The sequence below is a fragment of the Melanaphis sacchari genome, unplaced genomic scaffold, assembly GCF_002803265.2.
Source record: "Melanaphis sacchari strain LSU unplaced genomic scaffold, SCAv2.0 Contig23_pilon_pilon, whole genome shotgun sequence".
In the NCBI taxonomy this organism is placed as follows: domain Eukaryota; kingdom Metazoa; phylum Arthropoda; class Insecta; order Hemiptera; family Aphididae; genus Melanaphis; species Melanaphis sacchari.
Genome location: NW_020271114.1, coordinates 584,252 through 611,387, shown reverse-complemented (window position 1 = coordinate 611,387; position 27,136 = coordinate 584,252). Strand labels below are relative to the sequence as shown.

Sequence of the window (27,136 nt, the reverse complement as noted above, 5' to 3'; positions counted from 1 at the left end):
TTGTATTTTCTCCTCGAAATTCTTCATAACACAACAAGTGTTTTTGTAGACAACATCATCTACATCATTGAAAAAATATGTTTCGTCAATTATGTTTTTACCTCCCTTTACTACTATCAAAACACAACAATTATTGCAATTCGACTTTAAAAGGTTGATAATTATCTACAACACAAACACATTTAATGATGAAAAAGGTAAGTTAAAATAATAATACGATACATTTAATCCATAAAAACTGTAGCATAAATACAATTATTCTAAGCCATATGTTATCTATATATAGGTAACATAAAATTATATATATATAACATCACTAATTGATTCATAATTATTATTGTTTACCTACTTTTAGAATTTTGCTATGTATGAATGAATATATAGAGGTACAATATTTATTTTTACGACAGATGAAATAATTAAATCAAATATTATTTCATTTTTATTATTTTATGTCATGTTGTAATATTATTCTTGTATTAATTATTACCTCTTAAATAATTCATTGTATTTTAAAAATTGTAATTTATAAGATTACGCTTTGAGTAAATACAATACACACATTATAATGAGTAACTAAAAATAAAATATTTACAAAACAAATACTATATACAACAAAATAACATTTAATATTGTAGAGATAAATGTATTAATTAATTATATTTCATATTCAATTAATAAATAATAAAATACTAAAATGTAAAGTTTATTGAAAATTAAGTAATAACAATACAAACGTTTATACTTTTTAGATACCAGATGTATAATTCATAACACGTAGGCATATCTTACGTGCTAGAGCACTACTAATATTTAATTGCAGTTTATAATTTTATATTTTTGTTGTTTATAAACGTAGCATATTATATTATTAAACTAATAAAATATTATGAACTTTTTAACAAAAAAGTAATTAAAATTAATTAACTCAACCATAATTATGGGAAGTTTTAAAAGTTAAAATAAAATATTTGGTATATATTGATTGGAAATTTAAAATGTAATTCATTTTACATTCGTGAACAGTAGTAAATCGAGTTGTAAATTTTTTATGAAAATAAGTATAAAATATATTGACAAAAATTAATGTATTTATTTCTATAATATACTAAAAATCTACAAAATTACAACCTATATATTATATACTCAGTTTATACTGTATTGATTGAAGAGAGAACATTCGTCATTAATTAACAAACTTTAAGCTCAATTTTTTTACCTAACTATTGAAGTGTAAGTATATATAGACATTGGTATATATAAGAGTATATATTGTTAAAAAATTTTTGATTTGACTTTATTTATATTTAATTTGATCGATTGCTCACTAAAACTACTTTATGCTTTAGATAAAAACACCGGTGTTAGCGATGTCACTACATGATAACATAAGTGATGACGTGTTCGAAAGCATCGAAGAGGCTGAAGTTAACCAAAACACCAAAAATGTATCTTCCATAGACCCGAATTATGACAAAAGGCTTTCGACGACTGGGTACAAGGATTATAAACCCCCAAGTACCACAAGAAAGCCTTCGGATCCATCTTTAAAAATTGTACACAAGGTAAAAATATTTTTTCATTTAAAAACTACGCAGTATTTTTCTTAATATTATTTAAATATTAAAATAAAATAAATCATGGAAAACAATTATTATTTAATTGTCCGTTTTTGTGGAGTAATAACTTTTTTAATATGTATAAGTACATATTCAATTAAATTAAAAATGAAATTTAGGTATTTATTTAGATTAAAAAATATGTTATGTTTACTTGTTTCAAACAGCTTTGACATATGTACATAAAATATTTATATTTATTTTAAATTTTAAATAACTTTTCTAATTAATATTCAAATTTCAGACTATTTTACTAGGTGACAGTGGAGTAGGGAAAACATCACTGTTGGTTAAATTTGACACTGGAAAATTTCAGACTGGCAACTTTTCTGCTACTGTTGGTATAGGTTTTACAGTAAGTACAACAAATATTATTAAATGATTAAATTATTAGGTATTTTAATTTAAAACAAATAGCCTTAATTTATGTATCAATTTTTTTATTATAATTGCATTTATAATACTTGTATCTTAGCACATTACAATATGCATAATATTACCGTTGTATTCAATTAATTGTACTGTCTATTTATGTATTATTAAGCCTATTGTTTAATGTTTTTAAACATACAATATGACTTGATACACTTACATAATTTATTCTAGCTATATAATTAAATTCAATAACTATTGCAAGTGTCTACCTATTTAGCATACTAAAAGTTTACATCAATAACATCATAAAATTACTGTTGTTTTAATTTTAATTGATTATTTTACATATTATTAAGAAATAGGTATATTGTTGGACTATTTAGTATATAAATATAACACGTTCAAGTTATATTAATTTTATACTCAACTTTTATATCTGAAAGCAAGGGTGACTACTAGTTGCTTTTTGTAGTAAATATTTCTTCTAAATGAGTGAGACATTTTGAATAGGTACGTGCTAATTGCAGTCTAAGTTTTTTAATGGCTTATACTAATTAAATGAATAAAATGTAAAATTATATATTATATGTCATGGAATATATTATAATTCTATATTATTCTAAACATGATTTTCCATCCCATTTTCTTTCCATTACTACAAAAAAGTAATACGAGTAAGTTAAAATGTTATTTTATTTTATTTTATTTATTTTTTAATGTGTCATGATTTAAATTCTGAGCCAGAATATAAAATTTTTATAATGATGAGCATTTTCTTATTATTGTGTCTGAAGTTATTTTTTTTAGTGGAAAAATTTTCCGATTATCATCATTCAAGTTTCTGGTATTAAATTGAATCTAATCTAATTAGTAATTTATGTGATTAAAATTGAAAATTTTCGGTATTTTTTTAAAATAATCGGTCAAAATATGCAAACATTTGTAACATTTTAATATTATTGATTGTCTGTAAATTCTAACCTAATCTAAAATTATTTATTTTTTTGTATACAATAATATAACTAATAGTTTGCATAATCGTTTTTTTTTATTAAACAGGCAACAACAATATTTTAATTACGATAGACACAAGTCTCATAAAGACACATATTATAGTGGTAATTGGTAACTATGAAACAAATATAGCACAAAAGAAACAAGGGCCAAACCTTGTTTCGTAGTTTTTGGGACTTTATCGTAGTATTCTTCGGAATGAAATGATAAACAATATGTTAATGACTCAGTTTTTATTTTACATAATTTTTTAAAAGAATACTGACATTTTAAAAATGGTATATTTCTGTATGAAATTTTAGCCTTGCATTAAGGTTTTTTAATATCATAAAGAAAAATATTTTTCATTATTATCAAAATATGTCATCTTCATAAACTTAGAATTTAAAATGAATTGTTTAAAATGAACAAAATTTAGGGAAATATTAATTGCAATTAAGTAGGTCCTAAGTATATTGTATTGTGCTATATATAATAAAACTAAAAATTAATTTTCAAATTTTTACAATTATAAAAGTAGGTATATCATTAATCATAATTATCTAACTATAATTAATAATTCATCATTAGTGACCAATGTTGTACAGATCTTAGTACCTTTTTAAATTGTTTGTGTTTATAGTTGTGTTATTAATTTTTGTATTATAAATTAAAAATAAATAACTGTAGAGACTTCAATTTTTAAAAATATTTATATTAGCATTTCCCAGACATAATACAATTTTAAAAATTTGTTGATTCTTTTTGTGCTATTTAAAGACATTTAATTTTTTACTATTTAATTGTGCTATTTTTTAGTTTTTTTTTCAATTTATATAATATGATGTAATATTTATTTGTAAAAAAGTTTTAAAATATTGAATGCAAAATTTTTCAAAATTTTTTTTAGTTTACATAAAAGTTTATTCTAATGCCAGTACCTACACTACATAAAATGAGTATGAGTGGTAAAAAATAAAATGTTAATGATATTGCAGATATTCACAAAATATATAAACAAATTTAATGAATATATTATTATTTTATTAAAATTCTAGAAACTTAAAACATATTAAATTATAGTTTGAGTTATAATTTTTTATATACACAATGAATTTTTAAAATATTTTGATTGATTTTAAACTGATTATACACAAATCTATTCAAACCATTCTACAGTAAGTACTCACGTCAGCATTGATTAATAATAGTTAATATAAAAACTAGTAATATTTTATGAAACAACAATAATAATAATTGTATTATAATAATTATTGTATAATATTACGATTAGTTATTTAACTAATAAAAAATATATTATGAATGTTTAATGAAACTTAGTAACTTGAGGGCTTAAGCTATGACATTTTTAAGCACTTTTAGACTAAGATATAAAAAAAATGTGAAACACAGGCCGTGTACAGTGTATATAGCAGATTGAAGTATTATATACTCTATTAATTAGAATGGAGAAAAAACTTGGGGGTTGACATGTGGTGAAGTAATTTTTCAGTACTTCAATATATTAAGTGTTGTCAAACTTTTTTTTCTAGAACAAACTGTTATTTTATCATCAAATTTATATTCAAATATTTAACCCATTCATTACAGTGACCTACTCAATAATAAAATATTGAAAATACTCGGATATCTAATATACGTCTATACAGGCATATAACAAAGCGACCTTAACGATTTTTTAAATTTAAATGTAGCTGTAAGTATTTAGAATCGACACTTATACAAGGTTACTTAGTCTACTCGTATAGAAGATTATTTTATTCAATAAATGTTCAAGATAATCAAAACCGTTTAATTGTTAATTTCTTGTATATTTTTATTACTATAGTAAGATATGTATTTACACAATTGTTTAAATTAAAATGTTAAAAAAAGCTTCTAAACCACAATAGTAAGTAGATCCTCTCAGAATCTTTTTATAAATTTTACAATTTATCATTATATACAAATGTATAATAATAGTATACATAGTGATATAATGTTAAATACACCGGCCAGTATTTTACAAGTTATAATTTAGATAGCAACGCAAGACTAATATCTATTACTTTCATATTACTCTGTTTCTATATAATCCTGTTCAGTATTATGGATACTTGAAATTAATATTCTTAATATAGGTATTATTTAAAATGTAAGTTATTAAACTCGTATTCCAAAAAGTATTTTTAATATTTAATCAAAACATGAGAAAAAGTCTATTAACATTTATAAACTCGGCACGTACTGATTGAAATTAAAAAAAAAAAATGACAAGAATATAAATTAAGTATATTAAAAATAGGATAAATATAATATTAAATCAACATAAAAAATATTTGTATTTTATTCTAACAAAATTTTATTATATTTTACTATATTGGGGATAAAAGTATTTGTATATATATATCGGCTGTTATTAAAAAATAATAAACATTTATGTTAACATTATAAGGGAATTTTAAGGGAAAATTGTTATGCTTTGTTATAGATGAGACCGAAGCTAATTGTGACAGTTTTTACTATACCAGTTTTTTTTTAAATGCATTTTTATATTATTCAAATTACTGTCTTGAGAACACAATAAAAAAAAGGTAGGCAAGTGAGTATCGCTTTGCTACACGTAAGGTGTCTAGTAGAACACTGTTACGGGTGTGCTAAATTTGAATTCAATGATATATCATTGTATACAAAAAACGATTCTGAGTAGAGACAGTCAATCAAACTATATATCCGTATAATATTGTACTTTTTTTATATAGCTACTAGGGTAATTAATTTTTTTTTTATTTTTCCAAAAATATTGTATTTATTATTTTATTATAACAATATTAACTTACATCTTACATCGATTATATCTACTTATATAACTCAAAATTTAATAACATCTTTCTGTTAATACCGCGTTAAACAGTAAAATTAAGTTCATATAATATAAAGAGATAATATCTTAAAATAAATTAAAAATTTCATTGCGTGTAGTAAAATTCATAATAATATAGGTTATAATATAACGTAAGTATACACAATATACGTACAAGTTCTTAAGTCCCCATGAATTATGTTTTTAATTTATAATAAAATAAATTCATTGTTAAAATACATATTTTTTTTTCAAATTTGAACTTGTGTTAGTATATTTTTTAGATTTTTAGTTTCAATATAAAATATTTATTAAGAAAACTATGTTAAATTTTCAAACCAGCTTAGCTGTAAACATTTTTTTTTTTTAAATATTTAAAATCCATAAAAAATGTACTTATTTATTTTTACTAATTTTATACAGATATAAGAATAACTTATGTGCGATCTTAAATTACGTTTTTGAGAATTTTGATCCATCGAATAATTTTTTATCGACATTTAAAGAAAAAAATAAAAACATTTCAATTATAAAATATCAATAAAAAGTTCAAAAATCAAAACATTAAAAAATTATATTACATGTAGAAAATGTTAATATAAATAATTCGTAAAAATTTCAAGTATATAAAATCGTAATTCTAAATTTAAAAGCTTATAAATAAAATTTAGGACTGAAAATGTTCGATATACAAGTATTTGGAATTTGTAAATGAATCACTTATAGGAACCTTGTATTTAAATTTAAAACATTTTTACCAATTCATAAATTTTTTATCTAAATATACATGAAAAAAAATTTCAATTTTTTATAAATACCTCCAAAATCTCAAAATATTTTGAAAATTATAATTATACCATATATCAAAAATAATAATATAAATACTTAATGGAAATTTAAAATTTCTGGTTTATTCATTTTTAAATTGTAACAAAAGAAAGAAATTAATTAATTTAAAACATAGGTTTAGTGTAAAAATTCTAGTTTTTCCTTAATGTTTTGTTTGTTTTTCCAGATCTTAAAAAAAAAAAATACTTGTAATTTTCAATTTTGACTTTACAGTATATTGATTTATTTCCCTATACAAAACCATCCTTAATGTTGAAAATCAAATTTTATCAACTACTTATCGTGTATACACTATACAGACACAAATAAAAAAAAAAATCAAATTATTATAAATACAATACATTCATTGCTCCTCTCAATATTTAAGAAAATTAAACACTATAATATTAAGCTAGAATACATTTTTTTAAATTTATTTAAAAATATGGAATTTGTAACAACACACCCCCTTTCATGGTTAGTTGTCACACTATTACGGAGTTAGTTGTCCTAGATTGGCAAAACAAATAATAAACCACACCAAACTTAAACTTTAAGTTTTCAGTGTTAAATTTTATTAAATTTAGAGTTACTCGATAAATAAGTAAAATTCTGTAATAGAAAAATAAGATATCACAAACTAATAAAATGTAACGAATTTAAATAACATTTAGTTTAAACCTTTTAAATATATTATGTAACCTAAAGCTTACAAGCCTTTTGTGATTTTTAACAACCAACTTCAATCTAATAAACATTCGATAAAAAATAATTTGAGTTTATTACTTATCAATACACACTAAAATATATTTTATTACAATAATTATTTGTCAATTTAACAATTGCAAAGTTAGCTATAGTTATATATCATGGAAATTGGAAAGTATTAAATTAATTTAATTTTTACAGTAAAAATTACTCACAAAATTATAGTTCACGTTTTTCGTCTTTAAATTTCTTATACGTTTACAAATATCCCATAGCTGAAATAACAATGTTTATATTCATTGTAATAATATACAGAACATAAATATCATTTACTGCCTACAGCAACTTTGTAAAATTATCCCTGGTCTCCCTTACCCATAATTTAATCATCATTTCATTTGATTATTATTGATTTTTTTCCATAAATATATAATGGTATACAATACAATTTTAAACATATATTTTATTCTATGAGACAAACATTTACTTAGAAATTGAGTGTTTTACTCTCTTACATAAAAATATCCATCAAATGTGCATCAAATCGGCACTAAAACTACTTAATAAGTAAATGTTATCTCAATAATTTTTATATATTATATATGTATATATTTTAAATATTCACGCCATACTTTGAAAGATATTCAAAAGTAAATTATAATTTTTATTACATCGAGATGCTAATGAAGTGGCATATACCACTCTGAAGGACTACTATATAGGTAATATTAGGTACAGTGAGTAAATAATTATAAGTTCGAACGTTGCTTTACAAGATCAGAACATATGTGTTCTATGTGAAACATTGTATAGTGACATAGTGTATTTAGTCTAGTTTTAATGTGTTGAAAATTTTTTACTAAGTCGACATGTAATAATGAAATAATACCTTTTCTATAGTATTAAAATGTTTGTTACTCCAACAAATTCGTCCAGCCTTTGAAATTCCTTGATCAATGTGATGTGTAGGAATAATGATTTTATGCATTAATAGTGTAGGATTGTCCATAATAATATATTACATTTAATAAAAATTATGACATGATATTTATATTTTTCATACATATAAAAATAAGGTAAATTTTTTAAATATCAATATGTTTCAACAGGTTTTAATTTTTATCATACTTTGTTTTAAATGTATATTTCACCCGCACATGTTGTATTTTGTCTTACTAGCATATAAAATATGACACATTTTAAGTTAAGAAGAATCGTTTTACTCTGCTATTTTTAATATTAGAGAGAAATGGCTTATAATGACATTAAAAAGGTAAAAATATTATCTAGAGCATCTTGATAGTTTTTTTTTTTTACAATTAAATTTTAAAATTTACAAACATTTGCCATTTTATGCATTAATAAGATAAAAATCAAGGAGTGGCATGCTCAGGAGGAGAGAATAGGGATTATTAACTCCTCTCCCCATAACATCAAGAAAATTATATCGTAAATAATAATTATATTATTTTATATTACACATCGTTATATTTTAATATTCATAATTCATAATAATTATTATTTATTTAATCGCATTCGTTCCTGCCACTCTGCAATCGTCAACGTACAGTATTATTGTGATTCACTAAATGCTCAACTATTTAAAATTTCATAATGTTTTAAATATCACACGGTCGTTCGTAAATTTCACAAAAACCATTGACTTATAGTTAATATAATTAAATAAAAACATTTTTTATTTTTAATTTTTTTATAAGATAACATAATATAATAATTAATAAGCATATTCAAAAGTCCGATATACTCGTATATATTATATAACTGTAAACTATGATACATAATAAGCTCTAATAACCATTTATTATTATTATTATTATTATTAACTTACTAATTGTTATTAAGTCTAATTAATTTAAAAAGTTAAAAATATAATAAAATAATATAATTATAATATAATATAATAATAATAATAATAAAATATTATATATTATATTATATTATATTATAATATAATTATTTAATTTATTAAATTTATCATAGATATATATTATTTTCATAACTTAACCTGCAGTGTATTTGTATAGTGCCGTATTAATAGCTTATTATATTAGTATATTATACATAGGGCCTATTATATATATATATATTTGTTTAGTAATGGTTATTAAGGGCCTACATTAATGTTGATCTGATCTTTCTTTGAACCACTCCCTCCATTTCAAAATCCTAGGTGCGCCACATACAGAGACATTAGATGCAAGTAAAACATTCTCTTAAAATCCATTCTAATCAAGCAAATGATATTAATAATATTTGACGTCGATGCTTTCGCAAATAAACTGTATGATGCACAAAACCTTGCAACTCTTTCTCGAAGACATCGCCTATGAAATTTGTTAAAATACACAAACTGAAGAAAACTAAACAAAAAAAAATTAAGTGGTTATTACATTCTTGTTTATTCTTATATATATAAAAGAACAGGCCTTTTTTTATGTACCAATTTTGTGATAACGCTATTTAACTTTTTTCCAATTTTTTTTCACAGAATTGTTCTAAATACCTTCCTAAGAGTCACCACTTCGCATGATTTTCAAAATTTTGATTTTAAAGGGTTGAAATTGGCAAAAATAGTTTTTACATGTAATTTTTATATTTATGTATTAATATTATAATAACAATAGCAGTCGACCGATAACGGGAAATACAGTACGGCACAGCGGTCCGAGGGTTTCCATCTACCTGTACTCTGACTTTTTTTTGTGTGTGTATTTTATTGGCGTGTAGATATGAATTGTTCCGAGGCTGTATTTAATTGTTTAGAAAACACGACTATAAAATAGCTCAATTTAAACAAATAATTGCGTTATCGAAAAATAATAATAAGTTTAAGAAAGCAAAAACGGGTCGCTGTAAATTGCGTCCCGTTTCAAATTTTTTATGTAAATTGTGGCCGGAGTATATTTTATACATACGTAAATTGCGGCCCCGTTATATTTTAATATATTTGCCTACTTAAATATTTTTCATTGTTATGTAAATTACATATTAAGGGTTGTTATTAAATTTAAAAAAATATAAGTACTAATTTACCAAATACTGTAAATACTGTAGACCAATGTAAAAACTTGTGCAAAATATTTCGATCAAATGCACACTGACGGCTAGTAATATTATATAAGTGAGCATCAAGTGATATCCTTATCAATCAATATTAAAGATAATATAACCAGCCGACCGGAAATCGGAATATTCCGGGCCGCAATTTACGTACATTTCAAATATATTCGGGCCGCAATTTACACAATATATAACTATGACCTTTTTTGCGGAACGCAATTTACCAACTCCGGCAAAAACTACACACGGGCAAATCCGGGTAATTCAGCTAGTAGCATATAAATGAGTAGTTGCACCTACCCACTTGAAAATAAGTCCATCGAGTATGCATCACAGAATCTAGCAACGATGCGATGGCGGGAAGTATAATAATATTATAAAGGAGCAGGACTCTTAAGAAAAAACTAAAAACTCGTCTACTAGCGTACAATAATAATATTATGCTGCTGAAAAATGCGTTTCCTGCAATTATTATAGTTCTGTTTATTAATTTACCAACTGTAGAGTAGTTTCATGTATAATATATTATTCTGCTTTTAGACCTACTTAAAAAAGTAAATGGACATAATATAGATATAAATAGAACGTATATATTATTATAGGTGTAACATCACTATATCAGTGCTAAATTAATAATTTCATATTATATTGAACATGTGCGAAATATATAACATTGTATCTAGTATAGGCAGTATAATTATATCAATACGTATGAATTTAGGTATAAATGGTCATAAAAAAAGGTCTGGGAAAAATACAAAGTATAAAAGTAGCTAAAAAAATACACATTGTTCTTTAAAAAAGAAAAAGAAAATAAAACAAAATAGCAAAAATATAATACATAATTTATTGTAAAATACATAATTACAGTAACATTAAAGTCAACATTAATAAAAATATATTTAAAATATAGATATACCTTTGGTTATGTGAGAAGATCCGGCTTTCCCGACAATGTCTGATGAATTCCAGACCAACAACAATATTTTATAGCTCATTTTTAACTATTTTTAACAATTGTAACTCACTTTTCAAAATTTCAATTCCACATCTTGTTCGATAAGGGTCAACTCCACGTATACTCCAAAGTTTCGGAGTTATATGTTGATAATTAGTTTTTAATTTACCTGGGTAATTTAATAAGATGTGTTTTGCACAAACGTCAAAGATTATGGTTTTTAAGTTGCCGTGTTGACCTGTGTATAAATTCAAACGCATTCAATCATAATTTTCTTTTTGTTTTGTTTAAATGTTGGCAAAAATAATATTAGTTTCAGCCATAATGATTTCATAATAAATAGTTTATAAATTAATAAACAGAGCAAGAGATTTGAATAACAACCTTACATTACCTACTGTTGTTATTAAAATAATAGAATTATATGAAACATGCACGTTATTAAATATTGACTTTTGGACTTATCGTTCGAGATTCAGATTTTAAACTTTTATTAACTCGTGAAACACTGTGTTAAATATACGAGCGACGAGCTTTTATATTAATTATTATAGACTTCAGAGTCGCAAATTATTAAGGTAAATAATATAGGTGTAGTATGTTTGACAAAAGAAATTACTCATGGTTATATTTTTTGTAAAAATTAAATTTCGTTGAAAATTACTTTGGATAGGCAGACAATAATATTCATTTTTACGAAACAAGACCATATTATTATATTAATTTGATTGTCTTTTTTTTCTGCCGGACATATTATTTTCTGTGGCTTATTTGTAGCTTTTTGGGTCGTTAACTTTGTAAACTTGATCGTTTTTTTTTTCCTCGATGGCCATAAAATCGTAATCATTACTCGTCTACCGACGTGCACTATCGCATTATTGTATTGCTTGTAATTATTATTATACGTACTGCGAATTTGCGACGTTGCGTAACGCGCGCGTAGTATACCTATGTCCTATATACACACGAGTAATATAATATTAAACATATAGCACACAATATAATATAATGTACTATGATAATAACAATATAATAACGTGACGCGATGTACCCGCGAGCGACGGACGTGTACACGGCGGGACGCGCATCATTAGCCCCCAGACGGTAACTATGGATACGCCCAGGAAAGCCATAAGCTCGCGCGGGCCCTCGGCAAACACGGTTCGCGTATCGTGAAATGCGATGCGTGTGCGCGTGTGTGTACGTGTGCGCGCGTAATGTACGTTTTCGCTCGCGCGCACGCGGCGGCGGCGGCGGCGGGTGCTTTTGCGGCCGGCGGGGTGCGGGGCGGCAAGGGGCAGGAGGGTGCAGATGGGGGGAGGGGCGGCGGAGGACGTTGGTTGAAAAGTTTCCGCGCGCGCCACAAGTGTTCAGATACAGGACCGTCGCAACAGTTCGCGTGCCGCCAGCAGCGCATGTTTCGTCTGACGCCGCCGTTGTCGCTTACTGAAGGCCTTACTCTTCGGGGCCGCCACACGATACGCGCAGACCGCGTATACGGACGCGCTTGACGTTATCTCGACTGACCGTTATTTTCGTCTCGTTTACGAACCATGACCGTTTGAGTGCTGTTCGTCAATCACAATATCGTACCTATTATGCGCGGCGCAGACGAGCGCGAAACGTTCGCAGTGTTTGTGCAGTGAAACGACTACTATACGTCACGCGTCCGCCGACCGTAACAATAATATTGACACCGCGCCGACAACACGTAGTGACATTACCATCACGTACGCGCTCACGTGATGTCATCCGCCGACCGGGTGTTCGAACGACGGGTCGTGTCCAAGCGAAGGACGTCCGCCAACCTGGAGGACACGCCGGAGAAGCAGTGCCCGAACGGTTGGGCCAGCGTCGTCGCTGCCGCCGCGGCAGCCGCGTCGTCTTCGTCCACGTCGTTCCGGCAAAAGACGGCCGCCAAGATCTCGCAGAGGACGACGTTTCAACCGCATCCCGATTCCATTTGCGATTGGTTCTTCAAAGTGAGTGATATCGTCGTTATTGCATACCATGTCTTGCACATAGTGTTGTTGGTAGGTATTAATGCACTATTAAGTCATATTATGCAGTATGCACTCGCTATACACGAAAACGTACCCTACGTATATGTCTATTGTTTGGGAGACGCCAGGCGTAGGTTGTAGCGAATAGCGGTCATCCCAAAAAATTTTTCATGTTATTTTAAAAAACAAGACAAATGCTGATTATTATTATTTCTGCGAATCGAGTTTTGTTGCTCTGTAAAAGTGTTGCATGAAGCTCTTTTAACTTTCAACTACTCTAAAATCACGCACTAAACAATGATAATATCAAGTCTGATAATTTAAATATTTTATGCTTTCTAAAATACGCCGTGATATTTTAATTATTATTTTTTTATGTATACGGCGTTCTAATTGTTATGTACATTTATTTTTTTTTTTTTTTTTGAAGTTTCGAAAACATTTTTGAGAACATCATATATTCTATAAAATATTTATTTTTTAAATTATTAATTAAAACAACTAGTTAGTAAACTAAAAGGTTCCTTAGTAAATTGACATTTTTTACTTGAAACAAAGTAGAGAAAGTTTATGTTATTACAATGATTTATCCTTTTTTTAGTCATAATACTTTTAGAAGTAGTAAAAAAGTTCTAAAAGTTTCATGCCACCTTTCTATAGATCAAAAATTGAGCACAGATGGTGCTTTAAACATGATAATTTAATTTTTCCAATATTTTTTAAGAAAACTACTCTAAAACAACAAGTTAAAGGTGAAACATAAATGATTTTGTTTAAAACTTGCTTACAATAATCGAGATAAGCCAGCTTAAGAATTATTGTTATTCATCGTTGTTTTTAATTTAAAAACAAAGTAGATACCTACATCAGAATTTTCGTTTAACATATTATCATTAATTGTTATAGTGTTGTTTAATTAATTTAAATAACTTAATATGTAGGTATACGATATTATAGTATTACTTTAACATACACAATAGTAAATTGGTAAGGGGAGCACCCACAACAGACTTTTAACTATACTTAAAATATTTTTTTATCTTTAAATTTCTTTGTTATTATTTTTAAATTTAGACGTCGTGTACATACAACGACTAAATTAACTTTAAAATAGACAACTAATATATTATTAGAAGTATGCTAGTACTAAGCACACGATACTTAAATGGATTTGAATAGCTATACACTGTACTGCAGTATGCAATCCTTATACCTTGAATACATTTTTTTTTTGGATATTCCGTATACTGTCTGTGTTTTCTACCACACATAGAATATAATATTTTCATCCCAATGTCCACCAGATAACTTTAAAATGCTAATTCATTTTTTAAATATCCTCGAGAATCTAGTTTAGATAATATACCAAGATTGTACCTTTTATTTACCTACTTCGAGTGTGAAATACTACTGAAATGTCTGAAATACATTCTTTTGAATTTATTAAGAAAACCTTTAGATAATCATATTGTTTACACGCCATGTTTGTGTATATCTATATATCAGGTTATCTATTTTACGTAAGACACTCATTGTCTTAAAAACTATTAACGTTTTTGAAAATATTTTTTTTTACATAATTTTAAATATTGTTTCCAAAAAATATTTTTTACTATTTTTGAATGTCTTACTTTTTTTTTTAATGACAACGTATATTTTTAATCAATTGAATTTTTCCACATCAAAATATTCTTGGAGTACCAAAGTATATAAAAATAGAATCTTGAATGAATATTTGATGAGTTTTAAGTAAGTATTCAAAAATTAGATGAGCAGAATAGAATATTACATTTAAAGGTATCTAAAAATGTTAGTCCACTACTCCATTCGTCTCAACTTTAAATACTTTTAACTAATAAACTACTTAATTTACTTAAATTTGATTGATTATTTTTAAAGATCGAAATATTTCGAACAATATTCTGTTTCAAAATATGAAATTAAAAATATACGTTGTCATTTCAAAAAGTAATATTTAATAAATGATAATTAATAACTAAAAAAAATACAATTTTTTTTCCAAAAATATTGTTTTCTAATAATATAAACTCATGTAAAAGAAATATTTTTATAAAATTTATGGTTTTTTTTTTTTTTTTAATAATTAGTGTTTTACGTTAAATATGAATCACTCCATATTATATCTACGTAATAATTCAGTAATATAATTTTTATCATATCTCAATAATAATTATTTTCTAAATAATATTTTTGCACATTAGGTAAACATTATTTTTTAACTATAATGTACGGCTCTATCACTAACAACGCATTTAATAAGCAAAACATAAAACAAAAATATAATCAAAAATTGAATTTATTGGAATTTTATTTTTATAACACTTTACACTTGTGATAATAAATTAATATTTTATGAGGACATTTTTTTTTTTTTAATTCTTTATTAATAATATCATCTCACAAAGTGTCGCAGCCCGCAGGTGTTATGTTTCCCATTTTGTTATTTATAATTTATAACTACAACAAAGTAGATTATCAACTATACGAGTGAAATACCTTCTTGTGACCTGCCTAATTGACATTTTTAAATTTATATGTCCATAATGAGTTTAGTATTAGGAAAACTATACATTTCTTAATAAAAAAAATTAACGAAGTAGGTACAATAAACTATTATTAAATATTTCATTTTAATAAATTAGAAATTCACCTAAATATTACAATTATAATATGATACTGTATGACTATAATATCAAGATACTTTTATCAATATTATTTTATAGGATTTTAATAAAAAATATTGTATTTCAATTATATTTGAAGAGAAATGAAATTCAAGAAGAAAATAATAATAAAAAAACAAACAGATCACGTGAAATAAACTCATACAGTTAAATTTTTAAATCAATCTGTTCAGAGATACTATTATTAGTAGTTTTATGATTCTACTATTATTATTCCTGTATATCTATTTATTTTACAAAACATTTAAAAAAAATCATTACAAGCTCATATTATTTTGTTAATCTAGATATTATGTTTTTAATGTTGATAAATATTTTTTATTTAATATTAAATAAATTTAGTTAATAAATCAAAACCAAAAATAAAGTGTATGTAAGACATTCATGATTATTTACTCTTCATTCTCGAAATTCAAAATAATACATTTTTATACAATGAAATATTTGAATATTACCTACTGTTGATACATAAGATACGCTTATATTATTTTAAAAATATCGATTGTTATTTGTTAAACAAACAATAGTTAGTTATTCAAAACATTTAATATTGCAGAAATTTAAATTTCATTCATTGTTATAAACAATTGTATCCATATCATCTTTAACTTTGATTAAAAACACAATCAATAGGCGACATAAAGGAACTTTGTTTTAAACATGTTATTCCATTTTAGATACTAAGTAATTTTGACGTCGAACTCACTATGTTATAACTTATAATAACTTGAAAATGAGATATTTAATTTATCTTAAATGATAAAGTAATAAATTATTTTGAAACAAAAATAGTAAAAACTTTAATAAAATAAATAATAAATTGAGAAAAATAGTATTTAATATTTTTTTTATCTAATATTAGTTCTTTAGTACCAATAAAATGTATTTTTGAAACTACAATTACTTGTAATTTTATTTTAACATGCAATTAGCCTAACAAGATATGACATAAGACTATGTTTTTTTATACAATTTATAGTTATACATCATACAAGACATCGTAATGAAATCATTATTATAAATTTTACATACCTATTATTATACGTCTTTAAATTGTACAATATGGCATAGGTATAATATGGTCCTATTTTAACTAGGGTTCTCCACCCAATTACACTTATTTATATTTACAACCACTTTTCAAACATACAAACTTTCAACTGTCATAATATAGAATATTTGGTAGGTATATGATATAATATAATATTATTTATTAGGTAATACATTTCTTAATATAGGAACAATAACCGTAATTTATTAAAATCATATATTATTATATTGATAATTTCAATATTAACATCAAGTTATACTCTACATTTGTGTAGGTTGTACACTTGTACCTGGTTTTAGTATAAATTGACTATGCGTCTATGATTTTCTATACTGGCCCTTATAAAATAATAAAGACATACTCTTCCCATCATAAAATAATAAGATTTTGGTTAGTTTATTTAGTATTAATTTCAGTATTTGTTTTTTAGGTGATGGTACTCGGTGATTCCGGAGTTGGAAAGACTTGCCTGTTGGTCCGTTTCAGGGACGATATGTTTTTGGGAGGCAATTATATTTCTACTGTTGGTGTAGACTTCAGGGTGAGAACGACAATTGGTTACAGATCTTGAAAACCGTTGATTGTCTCGATGGATATAAACATAAAGACTAAAAATACTATTGTTTTACTGACGATCGTTATTAATATATTATGATTACTGAAATTATCATAATAACAATTTGTACGTGACCTAAAAAATGGAATCAACCCGTATATAATAACATCAAATTATAAAACAACATGCACGTATGATAAGATAATGTAGATGCCGCTTAGTATAGGTAGACGGTGTTATTTAAACAGTTGCTATGAACATGTGGTAACTCATTTGTAGTTGTAGGTACCCTATATAAAATTGATGTATTTTATATTAATATTATTATTTTCTAAACTATGTATAATCAGAAGAAGCACCTGTACCTTGATCATTTATCGCGATTTTAAGATCATCTAATTATATTATACATGAGGCAGAGTCAAATAATAATAACAGTTGGATAACGTAGCTGATGTGTTTAAATATTTTTAATGACTAATGAAATTACAATTTTTTCTTACACAGTAAATGTTATTTTTTATGAACATGTGTTTTGCTTTTTGTGACTTTTACTTTAAAATGTAATTAATTATCTGTTTCAGAATAAAATTATATCTGTTGATGACTCCAAAGTCAAGCTACAGATATGGGACACTGCAGGTCAAGAAAGATTTAGAAGCGTAACACACGCTTACTATAGAGATGCTCATGGTAAATACTAATACTAATAACCCATATAAACTAAATCAAACACAAGTATGTGCAAATAACAATTAAAAAACAGATATAATAAATTTCAAACGTTTAGAGGATGTCGTACACGCATGTGTTCTCTATCTTGTAGTCGCATAACATACAAAAATTTATGTTCAGTAGTTCCCATATTTTGTTAAATTAAATATTAAAATGAATAATTGATTTATTATCAAAAATGAAGATAAGAACATTATCTATGTTACATTTTTGGTCCTCTTGCGATATTTAAATATTTGAGCAAGTTATGAGTATGCAAAATATTAAAATTTAAAAATTTAAATATTCTAAAAAATCAATTAGAGAACACAGATGATGTTTGAACCTCAAAGTTTGAAAATAGATCCAATTTACTCAAATAAATTAAACTAATAACATGAAATAAAACTGGAACAGCTAAAATTAACTTTGTTTTATAAGATATAAATACCATATTATGCGGGTGTAAAGAATGTGACGTCCTTTCAAATAGGTACATTTCATTATACAAAAGTTGAATATAGTTACATGGGAAATTTATTATATAATTGTATATTATGTAATTAGTATATAAAATACGTCTACATGTCGTGTAAATTCATTATTTTTAATTTAAAAGAGATATGTAAATAAAAAAAAAAAAAAAACAAAAAATTGAATGACAAGTGAAGTAGTAATAGTTAACCAAATATCTAAACCATGTCATCGGTTCATAAATAATATATATATATATATATACAAGTACATAGTTTAACGTTTAATATTATACTAAGGTACTAACTTAAAATAAATATGAAAAATACAATTTTTTAAAGAAAGGCAAGTGGGTACGGCTCTGTTGTACTTACAATCGGTACATGTCGAGTCGATCACTGTGATGGATGTATTAAATTTGAATTAAATGATATATTATTGTATACGAAAAACGATTTTAAGCGAAGACAATCCATCAACTTTTATTACTAAGTATATTTCATGTTCTGGTTTTTGATATTTCTATTGGGTAAAGTAATTTATTTTACTATTAGTAATTAGTTTTTGCTAAATATATTGCATTTGAAAATATCATTGTATGTAAAAATACAATATTATATACGCAAAAGTTATATGTCCAGATTTTGTCAAAAACTGGATTAGTGTAAAAATTTCCGTTTTCTTAACTATTTGTTTTTCCTAGTTATTTTGAAAAATGCTGAGAATTTTTAACTTTTACCTTTTTTAAGTATAATCTAGATCCAATCCACTATCTAAAACCATCCTGAAAGTTAAAAGTAATTTTTACAACTACTTACCTATTGTGTATGCGTATGTACTAAAAAAACACACACATCATTGTAAAATCAATATATTTATTGTTCCATTCAGAATCTAAAATAGGCATACATAAAAAAACCTAGGATAAGTCTTTGTATACAATTTTAAGTTACATATAGTTTTTCTTCGTATAACTATTAGAAACAAATACAGACTTGTGTGATTGTTTTAAAAAAAATAGATTTTAAAAATAATTTATTATGATCAAAATACATCATAAACATTTTATATTAATTTAATATAACTTTTAAGTCATACATAATATTAATATTTAATATTTATTTAGTATATCACACAATAACATTATACTATTTATTTATCTAGATAAAAAACACTTTTCCATAATATAATTTGTACTGAATTATACTGTGTAAACTGTGTTACTGTATATAGTATAATAAAGCTTGAAGCTTTTACATTTCCAAGATTCATTAAATTTAAAATGTATATGTTTCAAAAATTATTATGAACTATAGCTTTTTTATAATAAAAATTAATATTTAAAATTTCAATTTAATTAATTATACTTTTACATTATATTTATTACTTATTATATTAATTATCATTAAATGTACGGTTATTAATTTATTTTATGGACAATTGTCTAATTTTAAATACTTATACAGTACTAATAATAATAGCGAATATCATAAATGATAATTAATATGTAACATTAACAATTATAATAGAAAAGTAAAAAGAATTTTCAATTTAATTATTTAATGATTTTAAGAGAAAAGAATTGAGCGCAGCAGTTCTACGTATTTTTAACGAATCCAATTTTAAGATTTCTAGAATATTTTCGTAACTAATGTGGGTAGTTCTTAGTATACTAGATTTAAAACAGATACAAAATAAAGAATTACTTTGAATTTTTTCAAATTAGTTATTATACTCAATGTTATTATTTTCCCAGATAATCGTTACATATTCAAGTAAACGGTAGATAAGTGATGTACATAGAGGCATTTGGAGATAAATTAATGGTTAAAATCGAAACACTAACCTTTAATCATATAAATAAATAATATAAATAAAATTTTAATTTGGATTGTTAATAGATGTAAATTGAATAGTAGTTTAAATTCAAAACATACAGGTACCTAAATCTTTAATTACAGAGAAGTGAAGTAGACTTAGTGTCGATAAACCGCAATTAAAATTAATAGGATTTTTTGAATAAGAAATGACTTGACATTTGTTGGTATTTGGAGAGAGATCATTTAAGATAGACCATTCATTAAAAGTGTTTACATCATTTATCGAGAGTATACTATGATCAATAGATGAAATTAACTTGATAATTGTTGGGTCGTCACCTAATAAAAAAAACATGCAAATCAGTAATAGAAATTACAATAGAAATTGTTTAGTGTTTGATAGTCTAGTCTAATTGATGACTTAAGGCTTTTTATATAAGACCATAATTTTTAAAGTTGAGATTTTAAAAATATTGCATATTATTTAGGTAACAAATGTAATATAATTTACTCGAAAGTTTAAATTTTGAAAATTTGAATTAACCACTGTTAGAGTTAGACATCTTAGTGTGATAAGTTTTTTCAGCTTATTTTATTTATTAGATCTTTAGAAAACCAGAAAGGAAACATAAATAATTTATTAAGTAATGCCTTAAGTTCGTACCTAATACTTAAAAAAAATATTTAGTGGAGTAAAATTCATTAATAAGAATAGAGTTATCACTATTAAGTTTAAAAAAATTGACCCATTTAATTGATCCAAGGAACGTTAAAATTATATTTCAGAATATGATAGAGAGGAGAGGATATAAATATGAGTATAACAATTATTTAAAGAAGGTTGATAACTGTTGATAAGAGTGATAACATCATTATTTAAAGATATAAATGACAAAAAGAATTAAATAATATAAGGTCAAGCACAAAACCCATGTAATTTTTATTGTGTTTATTTGGAATAAATTAAGAAAAACTAGATTTTCAAGAAAAAATAACTTAGGAAAGGAAAGGTTTCAATTTGCATTGAAAATGTAAATGACTGATGGAATATATTAGTTGTTAATAGCTAACAAAACTCCTTCGCCTCGTTAACGATTTTAATAAATATATTAATTACACCTAAATATTGAAAAATGTATCTTATTTTTTCACCAAGTTTCAGTTAAAATTAAAATACATAAATACAAAAACTAAAAAAATATTATGTTGGATTTTAGTAAGTGTAGTATTTAAACTTCTAACATTCTGTGCAAGCAATTAAAGAGTAAAAGGTAATTTTTTAGATTAATAAATGTAAGCTTACTTCTAATATATTTTATGATAAGATCAGATTCTAATTTTATTCTCCTTCTGCGTTTAGGCGGAAAAACTCTTGGCGAATATGGGACATGTAATTTTATTATAGCTTTGTTTCATAGGAGAAGAAACTAATGTCTTTCCATAGTAGATTCGATTTTAATTTATTTTGTGACAAAAATATATCCAAATCGTCTTATTGATCTAGAAAACATAATAATGTTGGTCTGGTAACAGTGGGAGATAGTTTACCAAAATGAGAAATATGATTTAATATAGATTTTAGGCTGATAAATTTAAAGACATTTTGAATAGTATTAAAATCCTATCTGGTTGTTAGAATCGTTTGATAGCTTAGGTGATTAAAAAGAAAAGCATCTTTCTGACAATTTTGTCGATCAATTATCGCTAAAATATTAGAAAAATATTATCTCTGTTATTTTTGAAATATAAATAACTGCCAGTACGAATTATTTATCTTAATTTGTTCAACACAATATAAATCTATTTCATAGTTATATGTGTTTACTACGTATATTTTCTTAAATTTTTCCGTCTTAAAATATTCTTAACTACGATATTTTATAACAGTTCTCATTAATTATTGCTTTATTTTTATTCGATAAGCATACTGGCATAATGCTTGCATATTGTATAATTTTTACAAGTAAATAATTTATAATCTAATTTACGTTTGTATTACAGCACTTTTACTTTTGTACGATGTAACTAACAAAGTAAGTTTTGACAACACACGAGCATGGTTGAGTGAAATTCGAGATTATGCTAATGATCAAGTAGTCATAATGTTAATAGGTAAAATATATTATGTTAATACACCCAAACTAATTCTTATACCATTTACACTTATTGATTTGCAATGTACTTATGTTTCATCTAATTATTATTTATTTTAGGAAATAAAGCTGATTGCAATTTAAATGATAGAATGGTGAAAAGAGAAGATGGAGAACAATTAGCTAAGGAATATTCAATCACTTTTATGGAGACCTCTGCAAAATCGGGCTTAAATGTCGAAATAGCTTTTATGGCTGTTGCGAGGTATCTATAAAACAGTTATTATTAAACATATTAAATATGAGTGAAAAAATACTAAAAATGTGTTTAACTAAGTGGAACTAGACAATATACACAAATATAACTATGGTCATTTTTAATACACCTAGATACATTTTCATATTTTATTATAATATTTATAATGTGTTTATAATTTTAGGGAGTTATTATTCAAAAAAACAGGGATAGAAAAAAAACGATCTTTTAATGTACAAGATTATGTGAAAGAACAAACTAAAACCAATTGTCCTGCATGCTCTACAGCATAATACATTTTATGGTAAAGTATAAAGATCAAAATTACTCAATGTTTTCTAAAAAATAGTTCTAATATAAAAATATCAAATTAGAGAGTCATAATAGAACAATTTTAATTCAATCAAATATTTATGCTGTATAATTTTAAGCTTGAGCATTATTTTTTAAGAATAGTAGATATATATCTTATATTATATGAATTTATACTGCAAATTATAAATACAATTAAAATACTGAAATGCTTGTTTCATTAATGAACATGCAATATATATTTATTAGAAACCAATGAAACCATACTTTTTGTTTTTCTGTTGGCGTTTGTTTATTGTATCAAATTTATTCTATTAAAATGTGTCGAACGCTATACATTATACCGTAACATCTGTAATAAGCCATAATTGTTTTGTCTGTGATGACATAAAATTGTGTCCAAACTGGAGCTATTATTTACGGAAATTGCTAATATTACACATTTAGTTAAATGTTAGTTTGGTTATTTTAGTTTACTTTGCTAATCCCTACATTAGTATTATATAAGTATTGTATAATAACATTACACAATCGTACAGGCTGTTTACTAACAGTAAAACAAAGTCAACACAATAAATAGAAAAGTAAAATTCCAACCAATTGACAATTAGTGTTGATAAAATGCGACTACAAGTTGCATTATATTACTTATCTACAGTGGCGGATCTAGGATTTTTTTATGATGGGTGCTATTTTGTTAATAACAATTAACAGCCCGTACTAAAAATTTGCCACTCAACGAACTATTAATAATTTTTAATAAAAATACGCGGAACGGTGGGTGCTTCAACACCCAAGCACCCCCTCCCCCCTAAATCCGCCACTGTTTGTCTACATAAGTATTAACTTAAGTAGATAATGCATTTTTAATAATGTTTTCCAACTTAAAATGTAGATAATTATAGTTACCTATATTATTTTCGTAATAAAAAATAACTTTGTTTATAATTACCAACTATGGTAATACTGATTCTGAGACATAACTATAGATACATTTAACAGACTGATTCATTAATAATTTTTATTCAAGTATAAAAATACAAATACCAATAAAAGTTAATCTGTAATCAAGCATGAATCTATTTAAATCGCTTATTTTAAAATATTATTTAAACAATAATCATTAATACTTGGGTAATTACCTACTGCTCGTATTGTATTTTTATATTTATTTTTTTTCAATAAATGTTTACCCTTATTAGAATGTTTAGGTAAAAACAAAGTAATAATAAAATTAATTTAATTATAAGTTGCATATTAATTAGCGGATATAAAAAATTTAAATATTCAACAATCAACCGAGTTTGTATTATTTGTATTATTGAACAAAAATGTTCGTAAATTTAACAGGTATGAAGTACATACAGGTATTTGCTCAATTTATTTTCAATTAATGTTTTAAATATTATTTAAGTTTCAGTGTATTCCAATAAACTAGTGGATTTTCTGATTATAAATTTTTTATATTAAACATTAATGATTCAATTTTTTTTCCAATTCTACTGAGTTATGACTTTATGAGTTACAATAAAATTTTATAATTGATCAGCTTATAGTTTACAAATGCACACGTCATATATTTAAAAAAATTAATCATATTACAAAATATATTATGGAAAATATCAATGTGAGATATTTTATTTTCGGGAAAAAAGTGAAAAAAGTTAAACAAAATTTCTTAAGCAAAACCAGTTTTTAGAAAATTGATTCAAAAATTAACGGTTGTAGAAACTTGAATTTTACAATTCTATTAATATTTTCTAGACATGATATAATTTTCAAAATTTGTTAGTCTTAGTTATAAACATTTGAAATTTTTGAATTATTTAGTTTATTTTGATTATAATTTTTGATAAAATTTTTTTGCAAGTAAAACTAATTTTTACATTTTAATATAACGTTCATCTCAAGTTGTTCTTACCGTAATTAAAAATTATTTAAGAAGGTTGTCCAATAATTATGCTACAAAGTTATTTTTATTGTAAACAATGGACCACAGCAAAGAATTCAAGCACCTTTAGATTTTTTTGCTTGGTCTGTTAAAAAAAAATTTAGAAGGAACTCATTTTCAAAATGAGGAATATACCATAAACACAGTTACTGAATACTTCGATAAAAATGTACTGCGTATTTTCCAAATTACATTTTCAAGTAACTCCGTCGTTAGGTTAAGTGATCACTATAGATATGTGGAAAAAAAGAAAAATATGTCTTATTTATCATTATCATGTAAAAGTTTTAAAGTAATAAATTCATTTTTAATTATTCAATATATTTTATACCTAATTTATCGGACAGCCAACATAGTTACTACTTCTTTTTATTAGAGTTTTAAATTCAAATTTTGAAAAAACTCATCATAATTTCAAAAATTTACAAATTATTTTTTAATTAAATATTTCAAAAATAGCTATATTTTATGAACTAAAACTTACAACAACCTAAAAATCTCAAAAATACATTATATACAGTATACATTCTCCGTTCAGAATCATTTTCATATAATTTGATGATTTATCATCAAAATTCAAATTTAACATATCCATTACAGTTACTTAGTCGATGGCGAGATATTCGCAACAATTATACTTCTACAAAAGAGTGACTTCCTGTTTTTTTTTTTTTTTTTTTTTAATAAAATTAATGTAATAATAATTGTCACTTGTGTTTATAAATGTCCATAGATTAGGTAGCCCTTTGTATGTAGTAGCAGTATAATCAATGATACGGCAGGTAGTTCCAACAATAAATTTAATACTATAAACAACAATACCCAATGGGACAATTAAAATAATTTTAATTTAATAATTTTATTCAAAAATATTGTCATCATATCAAATACCTATCATTATTAATTATCAATTTTGTCATGTTTCAAAATCCCTCGTTTTTATTTTTAACTGTTGTTCGTATCGTATTTATTTATCTATTGTAATATGTACCTATGATTGTACAACATAAGCCTTATTAGTTTATTACATTAAACTACGAAATTGTAAAATTACGCTTGTAGACTTAGTATTAACTATTATACTATAAATAATTGAAAACTATTTAGTTATTAATTATTATTGTAATAAGCGTAGATATAATGGCAAATAAACAAATTTATTCTAAAATACGTATATAACTAAATATTGTACTTATGAACTAGCTATGATTGTTTTAAATTAAAATAAAGTATAGTTTATATTATATGCATATATATTTGATTGATTCATTGTTTACGTCTAATCTATAGATTTTCAAAAACAATAAACTGGATACACGAAAAATTGAAAAATAAGATTCTACACATAAGAATACGAATACCTGATTGTTTATATATCGTTTTATTCGTCATACGATAATCACCAAGATGAATCTATACCACTAAAATGTGAGACTAGCTTAATAAATATTTTATAGTTAGTTATCTTATAAAAATATAAATATAATTTGTTGTTAAATAGTTTGTTGTTTCTAAAATATTTACTACACATATATATACGTATATACATAATACATATAGATAGTTATCGGTAACTACATCGTAAAATGATTTTAATGATAAGTTCCTAAAATCAACTACCAAGTAACAATAATCATCAGGTCGCAGTTAATATCTACAGACTATAAAATATAATATTAATGTAAAGTAGTAATAGTTATTAAAATAACAATAACCATAAATGTGTTAATAATTTAAATAGTATTTACATTTATTTATAAATGAACGCCGCATGTA

General features: G+C 24.7%; 1 protein-coding gene across 2 annotated transcripts; it reads left to right on the top strand.

The window, feature by feature from the left end:
• On the top strand, positions 1-27,096 carry LOC112594608 (ras-related protein Rab-37-like). 2 transcript variants are annotated; one of them, XM_025339492.1, is made up of 8 exons: positions 1-197; positions 1,350-1,565; positions 1,864-1,974; positions 18,325-18,433; positions 22,750-22,860; positions 22,962-23,106; positions 23,282-23,401; positions 26,651-27,096. In XM_025339492.1, the coding sequence occupies exons 1-7, from the start codon at positions 186-188 to the stop codon at positions 23,388-23,390; spliced, it is 813 nt and encodes a 270-aa protein (XP_025195277.1). In that variant the 5' UTR covers positions 1-185; the 3' UTR covers positions 23,391-23,401; positions 26,651-27,096. The 2 variants fall into 2 exon arrangements, with proteins under 2 accessions (XP_025195277.1, XP_025195276.1); XM_025339491.1 differs by lacking the exons at positions 1-197; positions 1,350-1,565; positions 1,864-1,974 and adding exons at positions 12,757-13,407; positions 17,615-17,725.
• Positions 27,097-27,136: the final 40 nt, after the last annotated feature.